This window comes from Zootoca vivipara, chromosome 2 (genome assembly GCF_965207765.1).
Source record: "Zootoca vivipara chromosome 2, rZooViv2.hap1.1, whole genome shotgun sequence".
NCBI classification, from domain to species: Eukaryota; Metazoa; Chordata; class Lepidosauria; order Squamata; family Lacertidae; genus Zootoca; species Zootoca vivipara.
In genome coordinates this window covers 110,613,264-110,640,814 of record NC_142584.1, presented here as the reverse complement: position 1 = coordinate 110,640,814, position 27,551 = coordinate 110,613,264, and the positions used below count along the sequence as shown (strand labels likewise).

Genomic DNA, 27,551 nt, shown 5'->3' with positions numbered 1-27,551 from the left:
TGGTGGGTTCGAGCCCCACATTGGGCAAAAGATTCGTGAGTTGCAGGGGGTTGGACTAGATGATCCTTGTGGCCCCTTCCGGCTCTACAAATTCTATAACTCTCTGACCCAGAACTAATTAAATAAATTACAGTCATACCTCGGGTTACGTACGCTTCGGGTTGCGTATGCTTCGGGTTGAGTACTCCACAAACCCGGAAGTATTTTTCGCCCCACGCGCGGTCTGCGCATGAGCAGAAGCGCTCTGCGCAGGTCGTGCATGCGCAGAAGCGTGATATCGCGCTTTTGCAAAATGGACGCTCGGGTTGCGTACTTTTCGGGGGTGCGAACGGCACCCCGGAACCGATCAAGTACGCAACCCGAGGTACCACTGTAATTTAAACTGCAAGAAGGCATGAAAAGGCATGAAAATCACAGCCAGGCACTCTGGCCTATCAGTCTACCCCACTTGTCAGAGTTTCCACAACATCCTCCAGCGATGCGGACCGAGCCACCATTCAGGCCAGTCTGGTAAGTGCTGCTGGCTTTTGAAAGGGGTTTTTAAAAAAAAGGTTTTAAAAGGCTATAGGTGTTTGCAGGCTTTTTCAATGATGATCCCCACTACACGTAATTTCACATGTATGCACGGTACCCAAGAACGTAACCCCTGCGTTAGGTGGGGAGATGGCTGTATACCGTAATATTTTAATAGCTTTCACGTGTGCAGTTGTTTTACATGTGCGGTTTTAAAATTATTTTTAAACTAAATTTGTATTTTAAATTACATCGCTTTAACTTTTTGACGGATGCTGCCCTGGGCTCCTTTGGGAGGGAAAAGGACAGGACAGAAATTTAATAAATAAAAATAATACGGTTAATTGTACTTGTGAAATTGCTTCGAGGTGCTTTGCAGGAAGAAATTAACAAATAATAATAATAATAATAATAATAATAATAATAATAATAATAATAATTCCAGGAGGCAGGGAAATGTCAAGTGCAGTAACATCACACCGCTGATCTCTTTTCACTTGATGTTACTGGAGAAACTGGAGGAATCAGATGCACGTCAGTCGTAAGCACAAATCTCTCAATTCACGTCAAGTTCAGGGCCTTGGAAAAAGCACTGTTCAATGCAAACAGCTCTGGACTCAGGTGCTTCAAGAGTTTATTCACCTGAGAGAACTCCCCAGTGCTGAATTCGGAACTGTGGCAGTCCAACGTGGGTTCACATTTCCAAGCTTAGTCCTGTGCAAAACTCTCTGGGCGATTTGTTAACAGGGAAATACAACTCTCATGGGTCATTTCATGTCAAGTGATCCAGTGACTTTTACCTTGCCATTTTATATTGCTTTCAGTTTCCTAAAAGTAGTACAGTTGTACCTCGGGTTATGTACGCTTCGGGTTGCGTACTTTTCGGGTTACGTACTCGGCAGACCCAGAAGCGTTTACTTCCGGGTTTGCCGTGCATTCTGCGCAGTTCGCACATGCGCAGAAGCGCTCTTTCGCAGTTGTTCGGGTTATGTATTTTTCGGGTTACGTACCGCAGCCCGGACAAATCAGGTACATAACCCGAGGTACCACTGTATAAGGGAAGATCCCAGATTTCAGCAAGCTATCATTCTGCTTTGAAATACATTTTTAAAAGAAAAACCTGACTGGCTTTTAATTGAATAACTTTTAAAAGAAATGCCTGAAGGTCTTGTTTATTCTGTTATATTTTACTTCAAGAAAACCCACTTATGCTAAATAGAATCCGATAAGGCAGACATCTACGTACAAAATATTTTTATTGAATGTGATATCATTGAGATCCCAACATGAAATTTTGCAGAAAGCTCTTAGAAATATGAAATATTCCATATATTTTTTGGGGGAAATTTTAATCATATTGATTTTTTAAAATCACCTTTAAATTTTTTAGCTTAATTTTAAAATTTAAAGGAAATCCATCGTGTGCCACATCATATTAAACTTCTGAAGAGATTGATATTTTTAGTTTTGAAATATCTCCATTCTGGGCTGAGCTTTTAAGGTTTTTGTGTAGTAGGGCATGATCAAAATTGCCAATTTTTTGAAATTCCAAACCTTCGTACCTCAAAAACGGGATGAGATAAAAGAATTAAAAATTTAGATTCAAACTTAGTTTTGCTCATTCAACAAGTACTAAGTTTTAAGAAAACTGGATGGTAAAAAAAGTAATTAAAAATTGGATCACTTGATATGGAATGACCCTCACTAAGGATTCAGAGCGCTTCTTGTTTGACTGCTCCAGGACAAGGCAACTTCCCTGCGGCAGACAGCTTCTCTTTCACGTGAAACTTCTGGTGCTTCACGATGTGCGACCGGTGAGAGAAGCACTTCCCGCACTCCAGGCACTTGTAGGGCCTCTCGCCCGTGTGGACCCTCTTGTGAGCCAAGACGTTCGAGCGGTCCGAAAAGCGCTTCCCGCACTCGGAGCAGGCAAAGGGCTTTTCCCCCGTGTGGACCCTCTTGTGCCTCACCAGGGACGAGCTGTCGGCGAAAGACTTCCCGCACTCGGAGCAGGCGTAGGGCCTCTCCCCCGTGTGGATGCGCTGGTGTTTCACGAGCCCCGACTGCTGGGCGAAGAACTTGCCGCACTCCAGGCACGTGTAGGGCTTCTCGGAGGTGTGGACGCGGCAGTGCTTCACGAGCGCCGAGGGCCGAGGGAAACACTTGCCGCACTCCAGGCACTCGTAGGGCTGCTCCCCAGTGTGTATCATCCAGTGGCTCACGAGGGCAGAATGCTGGTCAAAACATTCCCCGCACTCCAGGCACTTGTAGGGGTTGGCTCCTTGGTGCACTCTCTGGTGCGTCACGACGTGCGACCTGTCGGCAAAGCACTTCCCACACTCCAGGCACTTGTAGGGCTTCTTCCCCGTGTGGACCCTCTGGTGCCTCACGAAGGCCGGGTGGTCGGCAAAGTGTTCCCCACACTGCAAACACTTGTGGGGCTTGTCCTGCAGGTGGGTTTTCTGGTGGGCCAAAAGGGACGACTCCAGAGCGAAGCCCTTTCCACACTCCAGGCACGTGTGGGGCCTATTGGGCGTGTGGACGCGCCGGTGCTTCACGAGGGACGAGGGCTGAGGGAAACACCTCCCGCACTCCAGGCATTCGTACGGCTCCTCTCCGGTGTGGACCCTCCAGTGGCTCACGAAGGCTGCATGCTGTTCGAAGCCATCGCCGCATTCCAGGCATTTGTAGGTTTTCTCTCCTGCCTGGGTCGCGACATGGCCCGGCTGCCGAGCAAAACACTCCCCGCACACCAAACACCGGAAGGATTTCTTGCCCACCAAGATTCTCTGGGGCACAACGCCACAACGATTCCCGCACCGGGGGCACGCTTCCATTTCCAGAGGGTCACCTGGTAGGAGAAAGGAGGATTTCTTAGTCCATTTTACAGAGGTATCATTGAAATAATAATAATAATAATAATAATAATAATAATAATAATAATAATAATAATAATAATTTATTATTTATACCCCGCTTATCTGGCTGGGTTCCCCCAGCCACTCTGGGCGGCTTCCAACAAAATATTAAAATGCAGAAATCCATCAAACATTAAAAACTTCCCTAAACAGGGTTGCCTTTAGATACCTTCTAAAGGTCTGGTAATTGTTGTTCTCTTTGACCTCTGGTGGGAGGGTGTTCCACAGGGCGGGCGCCACTACCGAGAAGGCCCTCTGCCTGGTTCTCTGTAACTTGGCTTCTTGCAGTGAGGAACCGCTAGAAGGACCTCGGCGCTGGACCTCAGTGTCCGGGCAGAACGACGGGGGTGGAGACGCTCCTTCAGGTATACTGGACCGAAGCCGTTTAGGGCTTTAAAGGTCAGCACCAACCCTGGAAACTGTTTTCTGTAACTCTATTACTGCCAGGTATGGCATAGCCTCCAAGATAGACAAGAAAAGGCTCCAACGAGCAGTAAGAATTGCAGAAAGGGTAATTGGTGCTAGTTTGCCTTCATAGAATCATAGAGTTGGAAGAGACCACAAGGGCCATCCAGTCCAACCCACTGCCAAGCAGGAAACACCATCAAAGCATTCTTGACATATGCCTGTCAAGCCTATGTCATAGAGACACTTTATGCTATCCGAGCTAGGAAGAGAGCAGAGGGAATTGTCGCAGATCCTTTGCATCATCTGTTCAATTTACTTCCATCTGGACCTCGCTACAGGACTCTATACACAAAAACGGCTAGGCACAGGGAAAGTTTTTTCCCTTGTGCCATCAAACTGTTAAATTCGTAGCTGTGTAGCGGAAGGGGAGGCCAGTTATGGGTGGGGTTCCTTTGCTGTGTTATTGTATTGTGAGTGGAACAGTGTTTGTATAAGGTACGTTTACATTGCAATGTAGTTGAAGCAAAATTCCAAGTATGTTGGTACTTGGCCAATAAGTTATTCCTATACGAATGGAATCATAGAATTGTATAGTTGGAAGGGACTCCTGAGTATCATCTACTCCAACCCCTTTCAATGCAGGAATCTCAGCTAAAGCATCCCTGACAGATGGCCATCCAACCTCTGCTTAAAAAGGAGTTCAAGAGGGCTCTATAAAGTTTCTTTCTATGTGAAGGAAACAGGAAGGTTTCTCCAAGGAAGAACAACTCCACAACCTCCTGAGAACCCACATTTTATGTTCTATGGAGTTTATGGATCATTAAGCGTACATAAGAGTGCAACGAGACTGAGTGTTTGGGTGGGGGAGGAGGCTCGTTTAATTTCATTGTACACAGGTTGTACAATGACAATAAAGGTATTATTATTATTATTAATAATCCTGTTAAAATAGAATAGAATAAATAAATAATTGCCAACGAAGTTTGCTGCTGGGCCTGGGAGGGAGGGAAGCTCGTAAAGAACAACAATAATATGTAGAGGTAAAAATGAATGAATTCTTCACTGTGAGTGTCCACCTGGTTAGTGGCTAGTATGTGATGTTTTTTGTGGTTTTAATTGTTTTTAATCATCCTCTATGACAATTATCTTGAGATAGTGGTTTAGAAGTGATTTAAGAAATGGATGGTGATGGTTTTGTTGAATCTATGCTGTTACATCTTGGTTGGAACAGCCTTACTTGTTTTTATGATTCAATTATTGTAACTTGCCCCGGAATGTTGTGGTGAGGGGTCGATAAGAAAATAAATAAATAAGTAAATGCAGAAGTGGTAAGGAGTGTTCCAGACAATCACTAAAAGGGGGAGGGGCAAGAGGAGAAGATCAGCTGGCTGAGGTTGTTTTTTTAATCACCAACGACTTACCTGAGCAGGCGTCAATGATCCCTGCTTCACCTCTGTTTTGGGATTCAGGTACCCAGAGTTCTTCTCCTTGTTCCATCTGGGAGATGAGTTCAGGCTTTGGGCACAGAAATCCTGTAGGCAAGTCAATGTGAGTGTGTCAGTTTGCATTTCTTAGTACATAAAGTATTGCTCTAATGTGTAGAGATCTTTCCTATTCTGCTTAGTTCAAGAGGGCTCTAGAAAGTTTCTTTCTATGTGAAAGAAACAGGAAGGTTTCTGTTGTTTGGATTATTTCTTCTGGGAAGCTGAGTACAGCTGGTTTATACTGCTTCTGTTAATCTTTTTGTCAAGGCCATACTGACTACAATAGTAAGGCCAGGAGGAGCCTGGGTCTCACTCACTTTCTCATTTCTGTCTCCTTTGTTCTGGTGTTCCGTTTCTGTTTCTACAGTTTAAACTTATTATAAGTACTGTAAGTTTTATTGTAATTGCTGCAACTGGATTTTTTATGGACTTTGCTGGATTTGTGACTGTTATGCTCATTTGCCTTCAGTATCAGTAAAGCTCTGCTGGATGAAGTACAATTGCTTCTGGTCTGTTTTGGGGGAACTCTGCTGCGTGTTTAAGTTTCTTCCTGCTCTTCCTTCATGGCTGACAGACAGTTATTATTACTTGATGTACCTTGTCAGAGTTCCTGAAATAGTGTTAGTCAAACTGAGTCCTGGGGAAATCTGAGATTCCTCAGAAGCTCTTCACAGGTGCATAACAAGAATTCCCACAGATGAGCTTCTATCTTATATAGTGCAGATATGGGTTGACAACCTCAGTGAGGATCAGGCCTCTACACCTCAGCCTAGGCTACCTCCCGTGTCTTTCACCTTTTGCAAAGCGAGTCTGCAAACTCCTTACCCAGTGAGGCCACATTCCCATAGTTCTCCATCATGACATCCCTGTACAAGGTCCTTTGGTCTGGATCCAGCAGAGCTCCCTGGCTCTCCGTGAAATACACGGCCACATCTTCAAAAGTCACCGGACTCTGCAAGAATAAAGGGTTTTGTCTAGTTTCCACTACTTCATGAACGACATTTCAGTTTTTGTTTTTGTTTTTTTAAAAAATGTAATCAGTTAGTCAGTGAATAGTTTGAAAAGATTTATGGCATGTTAGCTTTAAAAAATGTGATTTTACAACAACTTCTTTGTATGGGTAACATTCCTAGTTCTAAGCTAAAAAGGTAAAGGTAAAGGGGCCCCTAGACCATCAGGTCCAGTCGTGTCCGACTCTGGGGTTGCGGCGCTCATCTCACTCTATAGGCCGTGGGAGCCAGCGTTTGTCCGCAGACAGGTTCCGGGTCATGTGGCCAGCATGACAAAGCTGCTTCTAGTGAACCAGAGCAGCGCACGGAAATGCCGTTTACCTTCCCGCCGGAGCGGTCCCTATTTATCTACTTGCACTTTGATGTACTTTTGAACTGCTAGGTGGGCAGGAGCTGGGACCAAGCAACAGGAGCTCACCCCATTGCAGGGATTCGAACCGCCGACCTTCTGATCAGCAAGCCCTAGACTCTGTGGTTTAACCCACAGCGCCACCTGGGTCCCTAAGTTCTAAGCTAGGCATAGGCAAACTCGGCCCTCCAGATGTTTTGGGACTACAACTCCCATCATCCCTAGCTAACAGGACCAGTGCTCAGGGATGATGGGAATTGTAGTCCCAAAATATCTGGAGGGCCGAGTTTGCCTATGCCCGTTCTAAGCCCTTTGCTCCTGGACAGGCAGGTGTCATTTTGGCTATATAAGCACCGACAAAAGGAAAATGTAGGTCACTTTTAGTATGTACACTATGATGTTAAATATGCTTACCACTGACAGAGAAGATAAGTAAACCTCAACATTGCAGGCGCGGAACAAAAGGCACATGCCTTTTCTGGCCTTAGGAGGCTGGATTCTCCCTATACAACCTCTTCCATTTTAATGGGAGTTAGAATCATAGAGTTGGGACCACAAGGACCATCTAGTCCAACAACCTGCAATGCAGGAACTTTTCACCCAATTCCTCCTCCTCCTCCTCCTCCTCCTCCTCCTCCTCCTCTTCTTGGGCTAGTCACACTTCTCCGAAGTCTCTCAGCCTCACTCACCCCGCAGAGTGTTTGTTGTGGGGGAGGAAGGGAAAGGAGATTGTTAGCTGTTTTGAGACTCCTTAGGGTAGTGATAAAGTGGGATATCAAATCCAAACTCCTACTCCTCCTCTTCTTCTTCTTCTGAACGTGGTTCTCCTATCTTGTGCCAATAGCTCTATAGCAGTGTTTCCCAACCTTGGGTCTCCAGCTGTTTTTGGACTACAATTCCCATCATCCCTGACCACTGCTCTTGCTAGCTAGGGATGATGGGAGTTGTAGTCTAAAAACAGCTGGAGACCCAAGGTTGGGAAACACTGCTCTATAGATCAGGAGAGCAGTAGAGCCTGTATTTCTGAGCCCCAGCAGAAAATAAAGCCAGTTGCTTGGCACCCCCCCCAGCCCAATCCTATTCTCTGGAGAAGCCTGTGCTACCTTGGCACCCTCCAGATGTTGCACTCCATCAGTGCCCATCAGTCCTGGCCAGCACGGCCAATGGTCAGGGGGATGATGGGAGTTAGAGTCCAGCAGAAGCAGCAGGAAGGGACCAGGCTTGGGTCAGTTGCCTGGCATAAACATCCTGCTGAACCCAGCGGAAACTAACTCTCAAGTCCAGGGCAACAGCCATAGGTGCCTGTTCCTTCCCCATCGCGAGCCCGCCAGCAGCTGCCGCAAAGCCTTCCTCCTTACCTGAGCCAGCTCCGTTACTGCCCTTGTCATTTCTACAGAAAGCGGGGATAATCCAGATTCAAGCGCCGACATCATTCTGCATCCTGTGGGGGTGGCTTATCAAAATTGGGGATACGAGCAATAGAGAGTCACATACATACATGCAACCCTCTTCCCCCCACTTGTTTTCAGAGCACCCTCTACTTCACTTTCCCCTCTTCTCCCCGCCCCCAGCCAAAAAGAAGGAGTTTTCCTCCTCCTCCTCCTACCAGCTCCATGACGTCTTTCGCCCCTCGGGGTGCCCCAAAAGCCAGCCTACCCACCCACCCACCCCTTGCGCGCTTTCCCAGGACTCCTGCGGTCGTTTCCTCGGTGTCGCTCCTGACAATTCCATCCCATCCCTCATCCGGGCTCCTCCAAGCTGGGGCGCACGGAAGCCCAGTGGCCGCTGGGAATTGTAGTCCTTTGTCCCCGCGCTCTTCCGTTGCGTGAGGTTACGTTTTGCAAAGGTGGTTTCTGGGAATTGTAGTCCACGCTTCCCTGCTCTGCTGGCAGCTGGCGCTTTGGAAACCAAGTTGGTGTTTCAGCTTTGGACAGTTCTTGCGCGCACGGGGGGGGGGGGAGCCTAACGTTGTTTTTGTCGTTTTTCTTGTTAATTTATACCCCGCCTTTCCCCATGACAGATAAAAATAAGAACAGCTGAAAAACTGGGAGGGGGGAAAACAATAATTAAAAAACAATTAAATTAAATATAACGTTAGGGAATCAGGGGTCAGCAAACTTTTTCAGCAGGGCGCCGGTCCACTGTCCCTCAGCCCTTGTGGGGGGCCAGACTATATTTTGAAAAAAATATATGAACGAATTCCTATGCCCCACAAATAACCCAGAGATGCATTTTAAATAAAAGCACACATTCTACTCATGTAAAAACACATTGATTCCCGGACCGTCCGTGGGCTGGATTGAGAAGGCGATTGGGCCGCATCCGGTCCCCCGGGCCTTAGTTTCGGGACCCCTGGATTAAAGCATATACAGAGCTTTGCTAATTACTGCAGAATTTCCTCCCCCCCCCCGCAAATGTGCTGGAAAGTCCTGCATTGTAAAGGGTCGGACTAGATGACCCTTGGGATCCCTTCCCACTCTACAATTCTGAGATTCTATAAAATATTTGTTAAACCTCAACAATATTCCGCCGTACTCATGTTCCGTGTTTGCATTGATGCTGCATAATGCTGTTCTCCCACCCTCCCCTGGGTATCTTCTCTTTTTTCTTTCTTATTTCCCTCCCTTCTCTTATGATTTTAAAGGTGCAATAAAATTATAGGGGGGGGGAGAGATAAATAAACAGGGCCTTGCTGGATCAGGCAAAGAATCCTTATGGGTGTATAAGAACTTCGGACCACTTTGATCGGCCGAACTGGCAGTGTTACAGGTACCATATAATACTTGCTCCAGGTTGGTAAGGGATAGATCTTTTAGTGTGGCACCATTTACACTTTGGAACCCCCTGAGTATTGACATCAGGCAGATGCCTTCACTGAACTCTTTTCAGTGCCTGCCGGAAACATTTTTGCTTATGCATGCCTACCCAGATATATAGAATGCTGACGTGTTTTATTCAGCTTTTTATCTTGCTGTTGATTTCAATTTTTTAAAGAGTTGTTTTTACTGATAATCTCATTGTTTTATTCTTTTTTATTCAAACTGCTTTGAAGTTGTTGGTGAGTTGTTGTTTTGCAATCAAGCGGTATACATTTTTATGCAGTAAATAAATATTGAACCGTAGAGTTGTTTCCCACGAACTTACTTTCTTTTTTTAAAAAGAAAGGCTTGTGCTGTAAGTTATGGGATATAATAAACATAGTTAAATGAAAAGATAAAGTGAAATTACAACAACGGATATTGTTTTATGATAACTTGGAAGTTCCTTTATTGATTACAAGGAATATATGTTAAAACTTTTATTAACCGTTAACTTGAAAAGTTACGTTTATCAATACAGAACACAAAGACAAGAGATATCACACACAAAAAACCAGGTAAGGAAAAAATCCAATCAGGTTACATCGTTTAATGCATTCTTCTTACCCACTCACATAAATGATCCAATATACAATACCCTATATACTGAGTGTATTCTGAGCATCCATTTATTCAGCCAGCTTACAGCAAGCCCAACTTACTCTCAAAACCTCCAGAATATTATTCCGCTTTAAATATTACAAGCACCTTGTATATTAACACTAGATATATGCTGCTGGAGCCAGAAGGATCGTTATGTTCTACCTCCAATGTCGGAGAAAGTATGCCTCTGAAAACCAGCTGTGAGGAGCTGCAAGTAAGGAGAGCATAGCTGTGATCAGGATTCCTGCTTGTGGGCTCCCCATGTGCTTCTGGTTGGCCACTGTGAGAACAAGATGCTGGACCTTCCAACACAGCTCTTCTGACGTTCCTATGAACCGGTGGCGACCATTGTAGTTTCACTGCCCAGGCACCAGTCGTTACTCCATTTGAGGCCACGCAGCGCTTGCTGAATGTGCAACTGGCAAACTCGCCTCCAGTGTTGGGGTCTGATGGCAATTGACACTGGTCAGCCCCCATGAGCCACCGGAACAGGGGACACATGCTAACGGTCTCTGCCACAAAAACAACACCCATTTTGCCTTGGCGAGAAGAGCAAAAACAACAGGGTCACCGAAGAAAGGGAGCAAAAGGAAGGTGTGACCCCCCCATAGTGCTGCAACAGGGTCACTTCCTCGCCTGCCAGGAGGCTTGGGTGTGTGGGGCAGATGTCTAGCCTGCAAACACCAGTTAGTGAGCCGAGTGGGCACTGGCCAAGGAGGAGCAACCCCAGGTCTTTATGGCAGCACCCAGAGCAAGTTGAGAGAAAAAATGTCAGGAACGTGGGTCAACAACCCCAGTGTTACCCCTGAATTTCTCAAGTGACTCTGGGGGCGCAAATAACACACCAACCTGTGATTTTGATTTAGCGACAACTTGCTACCTCCCATTTATTTTGGATCTTTCGGGGGTGGAGGGGGACATTTCCTCCATCTTTATTTTCCATTCCATCTACTTGATGAAATTATTTTCCTCCAGTATTTCTTAATTTTTAATTCAAGCTTGCTGAATTTCATTCATTCATATATCTGCATCTTTTTAGCCTATTCAGTTTTTATTTGAACCAGGCTATTCCCACCTATGCAATACTGATTAATATTTTTATCATTTTTTTCTTTATTTGCAATATATCATTCGTAAATGGTATACACTGCTGGTTTTTTGTTTTTGTAACCCCACCTCCCCACACAGAAGCACCATGTGTCTTAGTTATGTTTAATATTTAAGTCATTTCAGTTTTCAAACAAAGGTATCATCCCACAAATGTGTTCTGCTGATTCAGAAAATTTTTCAGTTTTATCCAAGAAGCGTGTGTCCTCGTTCTTTCCCATACAGAGCTACTTTATAATTATATTTAATATAAAAAAAATCTACAGAATTCTTACAAAGTAGTTCTAAGGATATGGGATTCATAAACTAATTTTGTCATCCAGAGCATTCATTTTTCTCTCCTTACATAATCCTATGAAATTTAACTGCAATTTGCTATTAGCTCTATCAATCAGGTTTCAAACACTGAATCTTGAGATTGCTATCCTAATCACACTTACTAGACAGCAAATCCCATTCAACACAGTGGGATATTTGTCTCAGTAAACACGCGCTCTGAATCAGTTGAATATATCCAATAAAACTGATTTTTCACAACACCACAATACTCAAAATCTAATACCTACTTCAATTAAGAAATATTTTTTTAAAAAAAAAACCCAATGTGATTAATTAATATATTACACCAGCCACTAATTAATCATCACAGGTCCCTAATTTGCCATCTCTCTCCTCACGATTGTAATGACTGCAGTAGTCACACTGTGGAAAACATTTACAGAACAATGCATACATATCCAATATTAATTTGCTGGAGTCTTTTTATCCAACATTTAACAACAAGATCATTATGCATATCAAATGCCAACTGCTCATATAAATTCCCCTATCTATTAAACCGATTAATAAGTTCCCTCTTTTATTTAACACCAACAAAGTTTTTAATTAGGGTTGCCATAGTTCATAAAGTGAAACTCAGGACACAAAAGTTATTGAGCTTTTTTTGGCAAAGTTTTCAAGCCTTTTTTCTTTTTTTTGCTAAATCTAAGTGTGTTTTTAAAAGCAATTTTTAATGACAATTGCCAAAATCTAAACTACCGACAAGGGCTACGTCTGGAAAATTCCACATGTATGTCAACCCTATTTTAACATTGCACATGATCCTGACATGTGCAGTACTTTTGAGTGCCCTTTGCTTTGACCGCCAGCGTTAAGCAACTAACTGTTCCAAACTCTCCCACCGAACTCAAATGAGAGGCTGTAGAATCATAGAATTGTAGCATTGGAAGGGACCCCGAGGGTCATCTAATCCAATGGTCCTCAACCTTGGGCCTCCAGATGTTTTTGGCCTACAACTCCCATGATCCCTAGCTAGCAGGACCAGTGGTCAGGGATGATGGGAATTGTAGTCTCAAAACATCTGGAGGCCCAAGGTTGAGGATCACTGATCTAATCCAACCCCCTGCAAGGCAGAAATCTCCCCCCCACCCAGCTTGGGGCTCGAACCCATAACCGTGAGATTAAGAGTCTCGTGCTCTGTTGACGGAGCTACCCTATCTGAGTTAAGTGCAAAGCTCATGTTTTGCACGGATTGTCCCCGGTTCAGTCTCTGGCATCTGCTGCCAATCAGTTAGGACCATACCATGCTAGATGGGTTCAAGGTTTGACTATAAGGCAGCTTCACGTATCTCGCTATGAGATTAGGAATTGCTTAAATTTGGCTGGGTTGTGCCTATTGATTCTCGCTTGATTCTTCCCAGTTGTCAGTGCCTAGGGGCTGTATCCAGTGCTGCAGTTCCATTGCATAAGCAAAACTCCACTCATGAAGCGTTCAGCGTTCAATGCAGCCCTTTGTAGTGATTAATACTATGATGTTGTGTTTTTAAAAAAAGAAAACGCCAGAAATATTCTGAGCCTATTTAAAAAAAACCAGAAAGCTTTAAAGCGTAATTTGAGCCATGCCAAACGCAAAAGAACAAGAAGAAATGAAATATTACATGTATACACGTACATACATACTGTTTCTATGTAGTGGAATATCAAAATAAATGCAGTATATTATAGGATTATAATGGAATGATAAATTATCAAATGCAAACTTCACGTAAATAGCAAGCTGGAACAAAACATGCAGCACAAAGGAAACATAGGGGGGAAATGAAGGTCATAAAAACAACACAATGAGCAAAGACTGGTACAGATGTACAGAATGGTGACCCGCGAAACAAACTTTCCAAGTGCTAGGAATGAACAAGTTCGGTTTCGCAAGGTTCACTGAATTACTTCAAAAATCTCCAAAGCCGTCCCTATAATTCCTGGGGGGGGGGAAGAGAACGTGAATTTAGTTTGTTTTGGGGGTAGAACTTTGAACCATGTCTAGTTCAGCTTCCGCTTCTTTCTCTTACGCTTGCTTTTGACACTTCTAGACTTCTTGGGCCTTTAAAATCGTTCATTGTTTCAGCAAAACCAAACAAACAATTCACACCTTGTGTTCTTAAACTATATTTCACTCTTCAGCACAGCAGTCTGTAGCATCCTGAATGCTGAGATTCTTTTTGGTCAAGGATCCTTTAGGCGCCCTTGAATTGAACTGTGGACTGAACTACTGGTAGTTTGTTTTGCAAAGGGAAGACACTGAACTGGGATTAGCTCCCTTTTGGACTCACTGAACTTGAGCTAGTTCCTATTTAAAAAAGAGAGCTTTCTAAGCTCCCAACTGACTTTCCAACTTGGCCTTTAGCTAGGTAGCCAATAAGTATAAATAATTCATTTAACATCCCCATCGTTTTAATTTTTTTTATATTTGTAGCCCACCTCTCCTCCAAGGGGAAGCACATGCCCTCCCCCAAAAAATTTATATCAATTTATTCTGGTGGATTAGTGAGAAAAATCCTGTCATGCAAAATGGTGGTTTAGGCAGGGCTGGCCTTGAATGAGGCGGCCAGGAAGGAGAGCTGAAGGCAAGAACTGGGGTCTCAATGGTACAAGAAGACTTTTCAAAGTGTTTGCCCTGGGAAGGGCGAGGAAGGGCGCCATTTTGGCTCTGCTTCAGGCCGGAGATAAACAGCATTAGACTCTGCTGCAGGCCGCAAAATGCATGTGTGTGGGTGAGAGAGAGCTCATGCTCACACCATACATTTAAAGCAGTATAAAACTACTTTATAAACAGTCATGGCTTCCCCCAAATAATTATGGAGAGCTATAGTTTGTTAAGGGACCCAAGTGGTGCTGTGGTTAAACCACTGAGCCTAGGGCTTGCTGATCAGAAGGTTGGCGGTTCGAATCCCTGTGATGGGGTGAGCTCCCGTTGTTCAGTCCCAGCTCCTGCCAACCTAGCAGCTCGAAAGCACGTCAAAATGCAAGTAGATAAATAGGAACCGCTATAGCGGGAAGGTAAACGGCGTTTCCATGTTTTGGAACGGCTCTGGTTTGCCAGAAGTGGCTTTGTCATGCTGGCCACATGACCTGGAAGCTGTACGCCGGCTCCCTTGGCCAATAATGAGAGATGAGCATGCAACCCCAGAGTCGGTCACGACTGGACCTAATGGTCAGGGGTCCCTTTACCTTTACCTTATAGTTTGTTAAGGGTGCCGAGAGTCGTTAGGAGACTCCCTACATTCCCCCTCTCAGAGCTACAGTTCCCAGAGGGATTGACTGTTAAACCGCTCTGGGAATTGTAGCCCTTGTAAGGGGAAAAGGGAGGTCTTCTCTCAACACTCGGCACCCTTAACAAACTACCGTTCCCAGGATTCCTTGGGGGAAGCCATGGCTGTTTAAAGCGGTGCAACAGTGCTCTAAATGGGATCCCTGAGAAGGGGTCTGTGCATATTTTATACCCCCAAATCCACTCACTCTGTTCCCACCTCTATGGGATCCCTTTCAGGGTGAAGTACTGTCGCCTACTATCTGGGCTGAGAGAGAGGTTCTCTCCTAGCAGCTGCAATGTCCCCATGGGATACTGCTTTTCCTTTCAGTAGCACATGGTGACGGCACATTTAATGCAACCAGAATTTCAGAAACACTGCTAGGAGCTGGAGCTAAACCTCCTTCCTGTCCCTGGTGACCCCCAGCCATTAAAAACCAAGCCTGCCCCTATCTGTATATAAGCCTGCTCCAGGTTCTGGTTTAATTTTAAAATTCAAATAACTTTTATTGTTTTTCAAAAAAAGGGGGTGAGGGAGGTTATACAAGATTCTGCAAAACAGTGCTATCAAACAGGACTCTTGTGGCAAGATACAAAGCCCGTATACAATTCATTGTCAAACATAAAAGAAAGCCAAAATAAATAAACGGCACCTACGCAGATGTGTGGAAGGTAGCGACTAGAACTGTGTATAACGCAGACGACGTAATTGTTGAGCAAGACAAGCTCTGGGCTCTGTTGATCCCCCTAGAGCAGGGTAGTGACCCGTGTGTTTCCAGACTACAACTCCCTTCGTCTCTGACCGTTGGCCATGATGGCTGCAGCTAAATGGAGATGGGGACTACATTGGCTTGCCCATCCCTGCTAGCTAGGGCTGGTGGAAGTTGCTGTTGCAAAACAGCTGGACACCCAAGTTTGGGAAACTAGATCAAGGATGGTGAACACGTGGGCCTTAGGCTAAGTGAATTGCACATGGGTGGCAAAGAGGAGGAAAAGAATGAGAAGAATGAGGGACAGCAGGGTGGTGAAGGAGAGTGGAAGGCAGATACCCTACAGACTTTGAGCTCTGGCTCCACCCATCATAGACTTTGGCCCCACGCACTGCTGGCATGATGTGGCCCCCAACAGATCACCCTCAAGAGAAAGCGGCCCTCAGTGTGTGTGTGTGTGTGTGTGTGTGTGTGTGTGTGTGTGTGTGTGATTTCACCCCCCTGCTCTAGAGTACCACAGAATACTACAAACCATAATATAGATAGCTAGATGCTCCTAAGCATTATCTCGCCTTAGAGACACAGAACTGAGCATAAACTAGGCCGCTAAACAGCAGCAACCAAAGTATTTAAATGACAACAGTGCTAATTGGAAAAATGAAGTGCTTTTCCCCACCGTACCATTCTGACTCAAACCCTAACGCGACAGGTGCCCGAAATCGGGCTTCAGGTCGCAAAACTGCCTTACGGAACATTTTAAAGTCAGCATTACAGACCGGAACAGCTTTGGTTATACATATATCTGTAAGTTCAGCTGAAATCTTTCCTCTTCTCTCAACTACTCAAAAGTCGCTTATAATTTTCTTTATGAAAGGCCGGATTCCCTGCTCTCCCTGCAGCTTCTGTGATTGATGGGAACATAGGTGTGGCTTAAAGAGATGTTCAGTAAACGAAGGTGCAATTTTACAGAGGAGCTGCTGAGGTTTCTCCCCTTGGGACTCGAGGCTCCACAGCAATAAAGCAGACTAGATATTCAAGGATAATGGCGGCAGCCCTCCGCAGTAACGTCACTCCTGAGCCGGACACTCGGAATCGAAAGAGTACATACCTGATTTCTCCCACACCGCTACAGCCTAGTAACAAGGACAGATATGAACATTTCAGAGTGGTGGAATGACTGGGAAGGCCCTCTGCTGCCTTCGGTATGAATATGTGTTTATTCTCTTAGCCTGGGCGTAAGCTCCGAAAAGTTGGAGCCAGGGAAAGGGCAGTTGTGGAGAGGGCCAACTGGCTAGCACCTGTGATGTCACAAACAGCTTTCCCTGCTCCCCCGTTAGGCAAATGGTCGTAAAATACTTGGCAGGTTGGGTTTTCCTGTTTGAGAAAAGAACAACAAAAGAATGTATGTGAGGTCCGCTGCCTTGTTTGTTAAAGGTAGACAACACACACATAACAAACAACTGAGCCCATTTGACTTGTCGGTGTGTGGCTGCCCTGCTGACTGCAAAGTCAAGCTCGGGTAAAGAACTGTGGTTATTTGCTAAATACTAAATCCGCCTTCAACCCAAGGTACTTCTCATCTAAGCCTGAGAAGGCCCTCCTGGCATGCTTCCTAAAGGTATCTGGTTGGCCACTGTGGGAGCAGGTTGCTGGACAAAATGGGCCTCTGGCCTGATCCAGCAAGTTCTTCTTATGTTCTTAAGTGCTGGCTATTTGATACAGAATAAGGCTCCCTTCCTCCATCAAGCTCTCGTGATTGTTGAGGCGTTGGCTGGCTTTCGCTCTCAAGTGAACTCTGTGGTGAACACGGAGGTGCGAGTGCCGAGCGAAACACTTGCCACACTCCAAGCATTTGTAGGGCTTCTCTCCCGTGTGGACCCGCTGGTGCTTCACGAGGTTGGACAGCTGAGAGAAGCATTTCTCGCACTCCATACACTTGTAGGGTTTCTCTCCCGTGTGCACTCTTTGGTGGCTCACCAGGGCCGAGCGCTGAGCGAAACACTTCCCGCACTCCTGGCATTTGTGAGGCCTCTCCCCCGTGTGGACTCGCTGGTGGTTCACGACGTCCGAATGGATGGCGAAGCACTTCCCGCACTCCAGGCATTTGTAGGGCCTCTCCCCCGTGTGGATGCGCCGGTGTTTCACGAGGTCCGACTGCTGGGCGAAACACTTCCCACAATTCAAGCACTTGTAGGGCTTCTCCCCCGTGTGGACCCTCTGGTGGTTCACGAGGTTCGACTGGTGAGCAAAGCGCTTCCCACACTCCTGGCACTTGTAGGGCTTCTCCCCCGTGTGGACCCTCTGGTGGTTCACAAGGACGGACTGCCGCGCGAAGCATTTCGCACACTCCAAGCACTGGTAAGGCTTCTCCCCCGTGTGGACCCTTTGGTGATTGATGAGGACTGAGTGGCGTGCGAAACACTTCTCGCACTCGGGACACTTGTATGGCTTCTCTCCCGTGTGCACTCTCCGGTGCCTGACAAGCTGCGATCTCTGGGTGAAGCATTTCACGCACTCCAGGCATTTGTAGGGTTTCTCCCCTGTGTGGATCCTGTGGTGGTTCACGAGGACCGACTGGCGCGAAAAGCACTTCCCACACTCCAGGCACTTGAAGGGCCTCTCCCCTGTGTGGACCCGCTGGTGTTTCACGAGCTCCGAATGGTGAACGAAATACTTCGCACACTCCAAGCACTTGAAAGGCTTCTCTCCCATGTGGACCAACCGGTGTATGACGAGATCCGGTTTCTGAGAGAAGCATTTCCCACACTTGCGGCACGAGTTCTTCTTCCTCAAGATACCTGGAAAGGAGTGAGAAGTGAGGGAGGGAACACTGACAGGATTGACCTTCAACTCCAGAAGAGGAAGAATCGTAGAAAGTCAATCAAGGTGAGTTGTGGGAAATAAGCTGTAAATTTCCTGGAGAAATTTTTGCCACGGGAGGCGATGGCAACCAGAACGCCAAATCGGGTGGCTTTAAAACTGGAAGTAAGCTTACTTACTGGAAGTAAGTAAGTAAATTTTTGCCACAGAAAGCGGTGGCAACCAGACCGCCAAATCAGGTGACTTTAAAACAGGCTTAGACAAACTCACAGAAAAATAAGTCTATTCATGGCTACTAAATGACTTAGGCCAGGCATCCCCAAACTTTGGCCCTCCAGATGTTTTGGACTACAATTCCCAACTTCCCTGACCACTGGTCTTGTTAGCTAGGGATCATGGGAGTTGTAGGCCAAAACATCTGGAGGGCCGCAGTTTGGGGATGCCTGACTTAGGCCCTAAATATGTGAAAGACTGTCTCCTTCCTTGAAGACCCTCTTTGATGTTAAAATCAGAAAAGGGAGGGAGCCCTTTGGGTAGTTCAGAGGTTTGGTGGCTGGGGCGACCCGAGAGAGGGTATTCTTTGTGGCAGCCCCAAAGTTGTAGGATTCCCTCCCCACACAGGGCAAGCAAGCGTTTCAAAGAAAAGTGGTGGGAAGAGGCAACACATCCAAATGTAATGGCTGAGACTCATGGCTGGCCATGTATGGGTGATGGGGACACTCCTCAATGGATTATTTGCCTGCTGGCGTGCCCTAACCTCTCACCTGAGCAATTGCTGCCCAAATTCCGAGGATCTGGTACCCATGGAGCTTCTCCTTGTTCCAGGCGAGTGATGAGGATAGGCTTTGCAACTGGAAATCCTTGACAAAAGATTTTTTTAAAAAAATTAAAAACCCTCCTCTTCCTGCAATTTTTTTTAAATAATAATTTTTATTATTTTTCATATTATACCGATCACCAACAACCCAGACAAACAAACGTGAACCCTCCCCAGGCTGCCGATACATCGGATGTACATTAACTATAAAACATATTTAAATCTATCATATGTACAATTCTATATGTATTCACATTCCGCAAGGTTTATTTAGCTTTTAACATTTTAATTACCGCAAATTGTTCAAACATACCCAAATAATAGAGTAACTTCTCCAGCCAATCCTCCTCTTTCTCACTGACCTTAAATCCTTTCATTCTGTGTATCTTCACCGTTAAGTATTCTAAAATTATAATTCCTTCAGTAGCACCTTAAAGACCAACTAAGTTTTTATTTTGGTCTGAGCTTTCGTGTGCATGCACACTTCTTCAGATACACTTGAAACAGAAGTGTCAGACCCTTATATATATACAGAATGGTCTGACACTTCTGTTTCAAGTGTATCTGAAGAAGTGTGCATGCACACGAAAGCTCAGACCAAAATAAAAACTTAGTTGGTCTTTAAGGTGCTACTGAAGGAATTTTTTTATTTTGCTTCGACTCAGATCAACACGGCTACCTACCTGTAACTAAAATTATAATATTATTCCATTTTTCCCTCCATTGGTTTACCTCTAATTTTTCTGCATTTTTCCACTTACTTGCTATAACCTTTCTGGTTGCAATTACCATCAAATTTACTCATTTACATTCCTCTTTTGTTTTTAACCTGGTGTTAAAAACACTGGGTAACACCTCTTCCTGCAAATATAAAGGAGGAGTTTTTTCTCCCTGGCTTAACAAAACAAGGAAGCAAAGTTCCTTACCTAAGGAGGTCACGTTCTCATAATTCTCCATCATGACCTCTCTATACAGAGCTCTCTGATTTGGGTCCAGCAGAGCTCCTTGCGCCTCTGTGAAATAGACGGCCACATCTCTGAAAGTCACCAGCCTCTGGAAGAAAGAAGAATCCTTGTCTCAGCCTCCTCTGCCTCAAAAGCTCTCACCCGCAGAGAGAAAATGAAAGTCTGCAAACGTTTCTATATTTCATTCCATAGTATTTATATACCAGAGTGCTTTAAACAATTAGTCCCTCTTCCCAGAGAGCTCTTGGGAACTGTAGCTCTGCAAGGCGAGGAGGGATTCTATCTTTTTATATATATATATATATATATATATATATATATATATATATATATATTGATTTTTTCAACAATACAACATTAAAAAAAACAGAACAAGAAAAACACAATACATACACCACATCAACATTACAACAAAAACAAAAATATTCCCAGTCAATCTTATATCACATATCTTTGTCGACTTCCTCCATTCCCTCTCAACTACGTTTCTATACAGTGGTACCTCGGTTTATGAACACAATTGGTTCCGGAAGTCTGTTCATAATCTGAAGCGTTCATAAACTGAAGTAATGGAATGTGGATTAATCTGTTCCAGACGGGTCCGCGGAGTACTCAACCTGAAGCATACTTAACCCGAAGTATGAGTGTAATTGGTTCCGGAAGTCTGTACTTAACCTGAAGCGTACTTAACCTGAAGCGAACTTTCCCATTGAAAGTGATGGAACGTGGATTAATCCGTTCCAGACGGGTCCGCGGAGTACTCAACCTGAAGCGTACTTAACCTGAAACATGGGTGTAATTGGTTCTGGAAGTCTGTTCATAAACTGAAGCGTTCATAAACTAAAGCGAACTTTCCCATTGAAAGTAATTGAAAGTGAATTAATCCGTTCCAGATGGGTTCGCGGCATTTGTAAACCGAAAATTCGTAAACCGAGGTGTTCATAAACTGAGGTTCCACTGTATATCACTTCCTTAGTACTTTCCAAATCTTGATTCCAATCTTGCGAGGAGGGGTCTCTTAACAACTCTCAGCACCCTTAACAAACTAGTTCCCAGGATCCTCTGGGGGATCCTATGACTGTGGAAAGTAATGTTAATAATGTACAGTATCATGTGCACACAAGCCAGATGCGCAATCCCCCTCAATGGGCAGCACTTTTCCGTGGAGTTAAAAGGGTCTTTTTCCATGTACCCCAATCACTTCCGCTTGGAAGGACTTTGGGCCCCCAACGTCTTACCTGAGTTGGCTCAGCTGCAGCTCTTTCCCATCCTCTGGAAGGAGGAGACAAGCCGGACAGAAACATGGCCCTCATTTTGTCTTCTGTAGAAGTTAAAAAGCCGAAGAAAAAGTGGTTCATTGAAAGGACTAAGGGGGGGTTCCTCATTTTTCAACATTATTGTACATTGGATTTTCTGAGGTAAAATGCAAGAAGGGAAAAGGAGACACACACACCCTCTATATTCCCCTCCCAGAGCTACAGTTCCCAGTGTTCCATGTGAAGAGGATTTGAGTGTTGCACCACACTGGGAATTGTAGCTTGTTGGGGGTGGGAGGGAAAAGCCACCATTTACCTTTTTCCTCCACACCCAGGGCCGGCCCAAGACATTTTGCGGCTTGAGGCAAAGGGAAGAGGCGGCAGAAGCTGACCACGCAGGCAGCCGAATCGTGCTTCAATGCTGGCGAGACGACAGCAGCCTCTTCGACCTCACCTGAGGCTAGCAAGCCACCTTTGGAGGCGCAGGCCGGGCGACATGGCACTTGCTCAATTCCATCCTCCCCATTCTCCGCCTCACCTGCTGCCCTGAGGCGGCCACCTCAGTCGCCCTAACAGCAGGGTCGGTCGGTGGCCCTGTCGATACCCATCTGTCGCCCAACTGAGCAGAGCGCTTCCTGCATCTGACAGCGCAGACGCCAGTCCGCAAAAACTTCTGCCACCATGACTTCAGGCGCCCCGAGACCCTCTTTGCTGTGTTAGCTGCAACAGACTTGCATCCTTGTGCCCCCCCCCCCGACTCTGCCAACCCGCACATGCGTTTTGGAGTAGGGGTCAAGGAGAAGTACACTATCAGAGGCTACTAGCCACAACGGCAACGTCTTCCCTTCACTGTCGGGAGACAGTGCATGCTTCTGTATACCAGTTGCCGGGAATCGCAAGCAAAGGGGACTGCTCTTGCACCTGGGTCCTGCTTGGGGGCGCTGGGTTGGCGACTGTGAGACCAGGACTGGGCGAATCCTGCTTTCGGTGCACCATATTGATCGGTTTGCAATCCTTTTTTTTTTTTAGCCACCCCTCATCCAAAGAGATCCCAGAGGCATTGACACATCTCTCCAGTTAAAGGAGCAAGGGACACAATAAAACAGGAAAACGCAAACTAAAAACCAAGTTGTTAAAAATAAAAATAAAAATCCTGCTACTATCGAGATGCTGCTTGGTGCCCTCCACTCTAACCACCCCTAATGGTCAGGGGTGATGGCAACTGCAGCCCAGAAGGGGCACCCAGCAGGGCTGCAGAATTGCTAAATGATCCGACTTCTTTCTGCTTTGCTTTTAAAAAATCTTTTTCTTCCTGCCCTTCCCTTCACATCTCGTTCGATTGCTAAAAAGGGGAGAGCGCAGCAGGCACCCAAGCAAGCCATGATCTCCTCCTGCCCACCGCTTCTGCCTCGCTCCCCGGGATTTCCCCCATTCTTCCTCTTCCACCTTTCCAAGGTTTGGGGGGGGGGGTGTTTGGGGAGTGTGTGAGCGGCGGAGGGAGAGGAAACAAAGGAAAACTCAAAAGCCCTGCAGCCGCTCCCTCTCCACCCCACACCGCTTCCAGATTCATCATTATCAAAATCTAAGACAGAATCAGAAAAAGTGGGGCGAGGGGGAGAAAAGATGGGAGCCCACCCCACCCCCTTCTCCAGGAGGCCAAGCGCCCCCGTTTCTGGACCCTCACCTGCAATGGCTAAATTGCGCACAGGCTCCTCCAGGATGCAATTCACCAAGGTTGGGGGGTGCCACCCCACCCCCAGATCCAATGTCTCCGCTAGATCTCTTGGGATTCAGACAGCCTGGCTGCTGGGAAATGTAGTTCTCCCCCCCCTTATCTCTCTCTCTCTCTCGCCCCCTCCTTTGCGTCCGCCCCGCACAAAAACCAAGCAGAGGGGATTCTGGGAGCTGTAGTTCCCCCAGCGCAACCCTCGCCTGTGATTTATAAGCAAACGCAAGGCTATCGGGAGCACTGGTATTAAAAATATAAGGAAGGCCTGCGATGGGCTTGCCTTTTTCAAAACCAAACAGAAAGCAACAACAGCTTTTGGGGGGTTATAAGCTCATCGTGGTTTTATTCTGATCAAGTCCATGCCCCAAATCCGCTAAAGTGTTTTATGTTTCCTAAATGGTGTGTTTTATGACGTCACGACTCTCGTCTGATTTGCTGCTGAAGAACATCTTTGGTTTAAAAGGGAGGTCAGAGTGAACTAGCTGTTAGGTTGCGTTTATTGCTTAGAGAAAAACAAGAGTTGGTAGACCACGGGACTCTTAATCTCAGGGTCATGGGTTCGAGTTTGGGCAAAAGATTTCTGCATTGCAGGGAGTTGGACTTTGTTGTTGTTTAGTCGTTTAGTTGTGTCCGACTCTTTGTGACCCCATAGACCAGAGCACGCCAGGCACTCCTGTCTCGCACTGCCTCCCGCAGTTTGGTCAGACTCATGTTGGTAGCTTTGAGAACACTGTCCAACCATCCCATCTCATCCTCTGTCGTCCCCTTCTCCTTTTGCCCTCAATCTTTCCCAACATCGGAGTTTTTTCCAGGGAGTCTCCTCTTCTCATGAGGTGGCCAAAGTATTGGAGCCTCAGCTTCACGATCTGTCCTTCCAGTGAGCACTCAGGGCTGATTTCCTTAAGAATGGATAGGTTTGATCTTCTTGCAGTCCTTGGGACTCTCAAAAGTCTCCTCCAGCACCATAATTCAAAAGCATCAATTCTTCGGCGATCAGCCTTCTTTATGGTCCAGCTCTCACTTCCATACATCACTACTGGGAAAACCATAGCTTTAACTATATAGACCTTTGTCAGCAAGGTGATGTCTCTGCTTTTTAAGATGTTGTCTAGGTTTGTCATTGCTTTTCTCCCAAGAAGCAGGCGTCTTTTAATTTCGTGACTGCTGTCACCATCTGCAGTGATCAAGGAGCCCAGGAAAGTAAAATCTCTCACTGCCTCCATTTCTTCCCCTTCTATTTGCCAGGAGTTGATGGGACCAGTGGCCATGATCTTAGTTTTTTTGATGTTGAACTTCAGACCATATTTTGCGCTCTCCTCTTCCACCATCATTAAAAGGTTCTTTAATTCCTCCTCACTTTCTGCCATCAAGGTTGTGTCATCTGCATATCTGAGGTTGTTGATATTTCTTCCGGCGATCTTAATTCCGGCTTGGGATTCATCTAGTCCAGCCTTTCGCATGATGAATTCTGCATATAAGTTAAATAAGCAAGGAGACAATATACAACCTTGTCGTACTCCTTTCCAAATTTTGAACCAGTCAGATGTTCCATATTCAGTTCTAACTGTAGCTTCTTGTCCCACATAGACTAGACGATTATAAAATTGTCTCATTCACTGCAGCACAACCTTCTCTCAGACCAGACCAGGCTGAGGTTGCTACAGGGTAGAATTTAGGATTGCCAGAGCCTCTGTTTGCTTTTGGATTTCCAGATCTTTTCCCTCAAAAGGCACCCTAGTCTAGTCCTTTCACTTATAGGGATATAATGAAAAAACACTCATAACGCATTCTGTTGTTGTTTTTAAATACAGCACCTCGCTTGTATTTGAGCTTCATTAGCAAAATATGGTTCAATGGTTCTAATTACTCCATAGCTCCCTGCTCCCAATGAACTTACATAGTGACTGCGGAGAAATGAATATGAGTGAGTTCGGTCGCGGTTGGCAAGAATGAGAATATTATTATTATTATTATTATTATTATTATTATTATTATTATGACTGTATTATTATACCGCCCTTCATTCGAAGATCTCAGGATGGTTCCCAGAACAAAAATGAACGGTAAAAACACAAAATGCATAATAAAAACAGAAACAAATCTCTAACTCCCCTCCTCCTTCCACAAACATGTAAAAGGATATGAGATGTCTGTCAGCCCAAATCCTGATTAAACAGGAACATTTTTACCTGGCACCTAAAGATGACTAATGAGGGTGCCCGGCGAGCTTCCCAGGGGAGAAAATTTCACAAATGAAGACAATTTGAACAACAGTCACAACAGAATGGAATGCCTCTGTCACATGACTCACAACCGGCCAATCACATGGCTGAAACTCAGGACGCAAGGGAGAAATGTGCTAAGAGGAAGGCACGCTTGGCAAACCTTAACCGTGATCAACTCCGCCCGGGAACCAATGTCCCCACTGTGGAAGGAGCTATTGCGCCAACCAGGAGCTATTGCGCCAACCGCCCGTCTTGCTGATACACAGCAAAAGCAGGGCTTTGGTTAAAAGCATTGGCTTTCCTCCTCCGCAGAACTAGCCCCGGCGTTCAGGAGGTTCCATCAGCCTCCAGGGACAGACCATCCAATCTGGCCTTACCACCCATCCAGACTTTATGAGATGGTGGTCCAGGCTGCACACAGCACCTCTTGGATGTACACAGAAGCCTATTTATAGTTCTATTTTTTTTCTGAATAAATTTTTATTTATTTTCAATCAACATTGGTGCATCATAAACATTATATACATTATATACATCAAGATCTACGGCGTGACTTCCCTCCTTCCAGCCGATGGTAAGTTATTTCACTCTTATATCGTATTATCTAATTAAATATATATGTACCATTGTGAGAGTTATGTTATAACCACTAACGTTTTCATACCTTTATAATTGGTCTTAGCATATTCAACAAATTTACTCCATTGCAGTTTGAACTTTCCTTCATCCTGATCCCGGATTCTATAGGTTAGATTGGCCATTTCCATGTAATCCAGAAGCTTCGACTGCCACTCACTCATTGATGGAATATCGTTAACTTTCCATTTCCTAGAACTGGGCTATAGTTCTAGGAAGAAACGGCACGCAGTCGTGGGCATATGATGCCAGTGGGCACCCCGACGCTAAAATATTAAAGTATAACTCCTGCTCATTGAGCAATAGCAGCTGGTTGGAATCAGGTTTTTCAAAAATCCACTCACCTTCCTTGACTTGCTACCGGTCTGCTGGCAGCTCTCACCTTCTTGCATTCCTTCTCTTGCAACATGGTTCCCAGTTTATGTGCCACTGGGAGTCTAGACATGTTCTGGACAGGCATGTGAGTCGTGTATGTGAGTGCCAGGCTTTCCCCTGCCCCTCCCTACCCGGAGCAAAGCTCCACCCGATCGCCAACTGCTGTATTTTAATTTTTAAAAAAACTTTGATTTTTACTACCAGTCTGATTTTGAAACCCCACGATGGAATTGTGTTTTAGTTGACAAGATGTGTGAAGCACTTAAAAGTGTTTTTGCCTGGATTACTCAGCTGGTTAGAGCATGGTGCTGATAACGCCAAGGTTGCAGGTTCGATCCTGCATATTTTTCTGCATTGAAGGGGATTGGACTAGACAATCCTCGGGGTCTCTTCCAACTATAATACAATTGGAGAGGCGGGAAGCTCTCTAAGTGGCTCACATAATACAAAACGTTCCTAAGAAAATACAGATAAAAACCAATGCGCTTTTAAAAAAAACCACACACAACCAAGCACACCTAATAAAATTAGGCAAATCTAGATAAAATTCAGTTGTAAAGCCAATATACATAATATAAAAATCGCAAGTCTGGGGAGGCCTGTCTTAAACTAAAAAGTTTGCAGCTGGCCTTGAAAAACGTACAAATGCACCTGCAGAGAGACAGGTGCATTGAAAAACGTACAAATGCACCTGCCATGTCGCCCGGCCTGCGCCTCCAAAGGTGGCTTGCTAGCCTCAGGTGAGGTCGAAGAGGCTGCCGTCCTCTCGCCAGCATTGAAGCACGATTCGGCTGCCTGCGTGGTCAGCTTCTGCCGCCTCTTCCCTTTGCCTCAAGCCGCAAAATGTCTTGGGCCGGCCCTGGGTGTGGAGGGAAAAGGTAAATGGTGGCTTTTCCCTCCCACCCCCAACAAGCTACAACCTGCAGAGAGACAGGTTGTAGCTTCACTAAATATTGAAATACGACATGTGATCGGGTTGTAGCTTTTGCAAAAGCACTCAGCTTTTCGGCAGAGGGGAGCGGGCAGCAGTATTTTGAAACTAAAGACAAAACCAGCAAGATAAGCTTTGCTCTCTGTCTGGACTGTGCTGTGCCTCTGTCTATTCCACCCCAGCATCATTTGCCAGCAATAAGGGACACAGCTCTCTTGTTCGACCGATACGAGTTGCCTGTATTGTGGTGCTTG

General features: G+C 45.5%; 1 protein-coding gene across 1 annotated transcript; it reads right to left on the bottom strand.

Annotated features, from left to right (window-relative positions):
• Window positions 1-1,759: 1,759 nt before the first annotated feature.
• LOC118080124 (uncharacterized) lies at window positions 1,760-27,216 on the bottom strand. Its single transcript, XM_088663664.1, has 6 exons — window positions 27,058-27,216; window positions 21,384-21,466; window positions 20,107-20,233; window positions 19,128-19,223; window positions 17,320-18,341; window positions 1,760-3,284 (listed from the first exon to the last, which is right to left on the bottom strand). The coding sequence occupies exons 1-6, from the start codon at window positions 27,140-27,142 to the stop codon at window positions 2,226-2,228; spliced, it is 2,472 nt and encodes an 823-aa protein (XP_088519790.1). The 5' UTR covers window positions 27,143-27,216; the 3' UTR covers window positions 1,760-2,225.
• Between the last annotated feature and the right edge of the window lie 335 nt (window positions 27,217-27,551).

Excerpts from the sequence above, each read along its gene's own strand:
- LOC118080124 (XM_088663664.1), bottom strand. The coding sequence starts at position 27,142 with ATGCTGGCGAGAGGACGGCAGCCTCTTCGACCTCACCTGAGGCTAGCA. Across the intron at positions 21,467-27,057 it reads CAGGCCGGGCGACATGGCAG|AAGACAAAATGAGGGCCATG; the intron begins GTGCATTTGTAC and ends TAACTTCTACAG. Across the intron at positions 3,285-17,319 it reads GAGTTCACTTGAGAGCGAAA|AAATCCTTCCGGTGTTTGGT; the intron begins GCCAGCCAACGC and ends TTGGTGGGCAAG.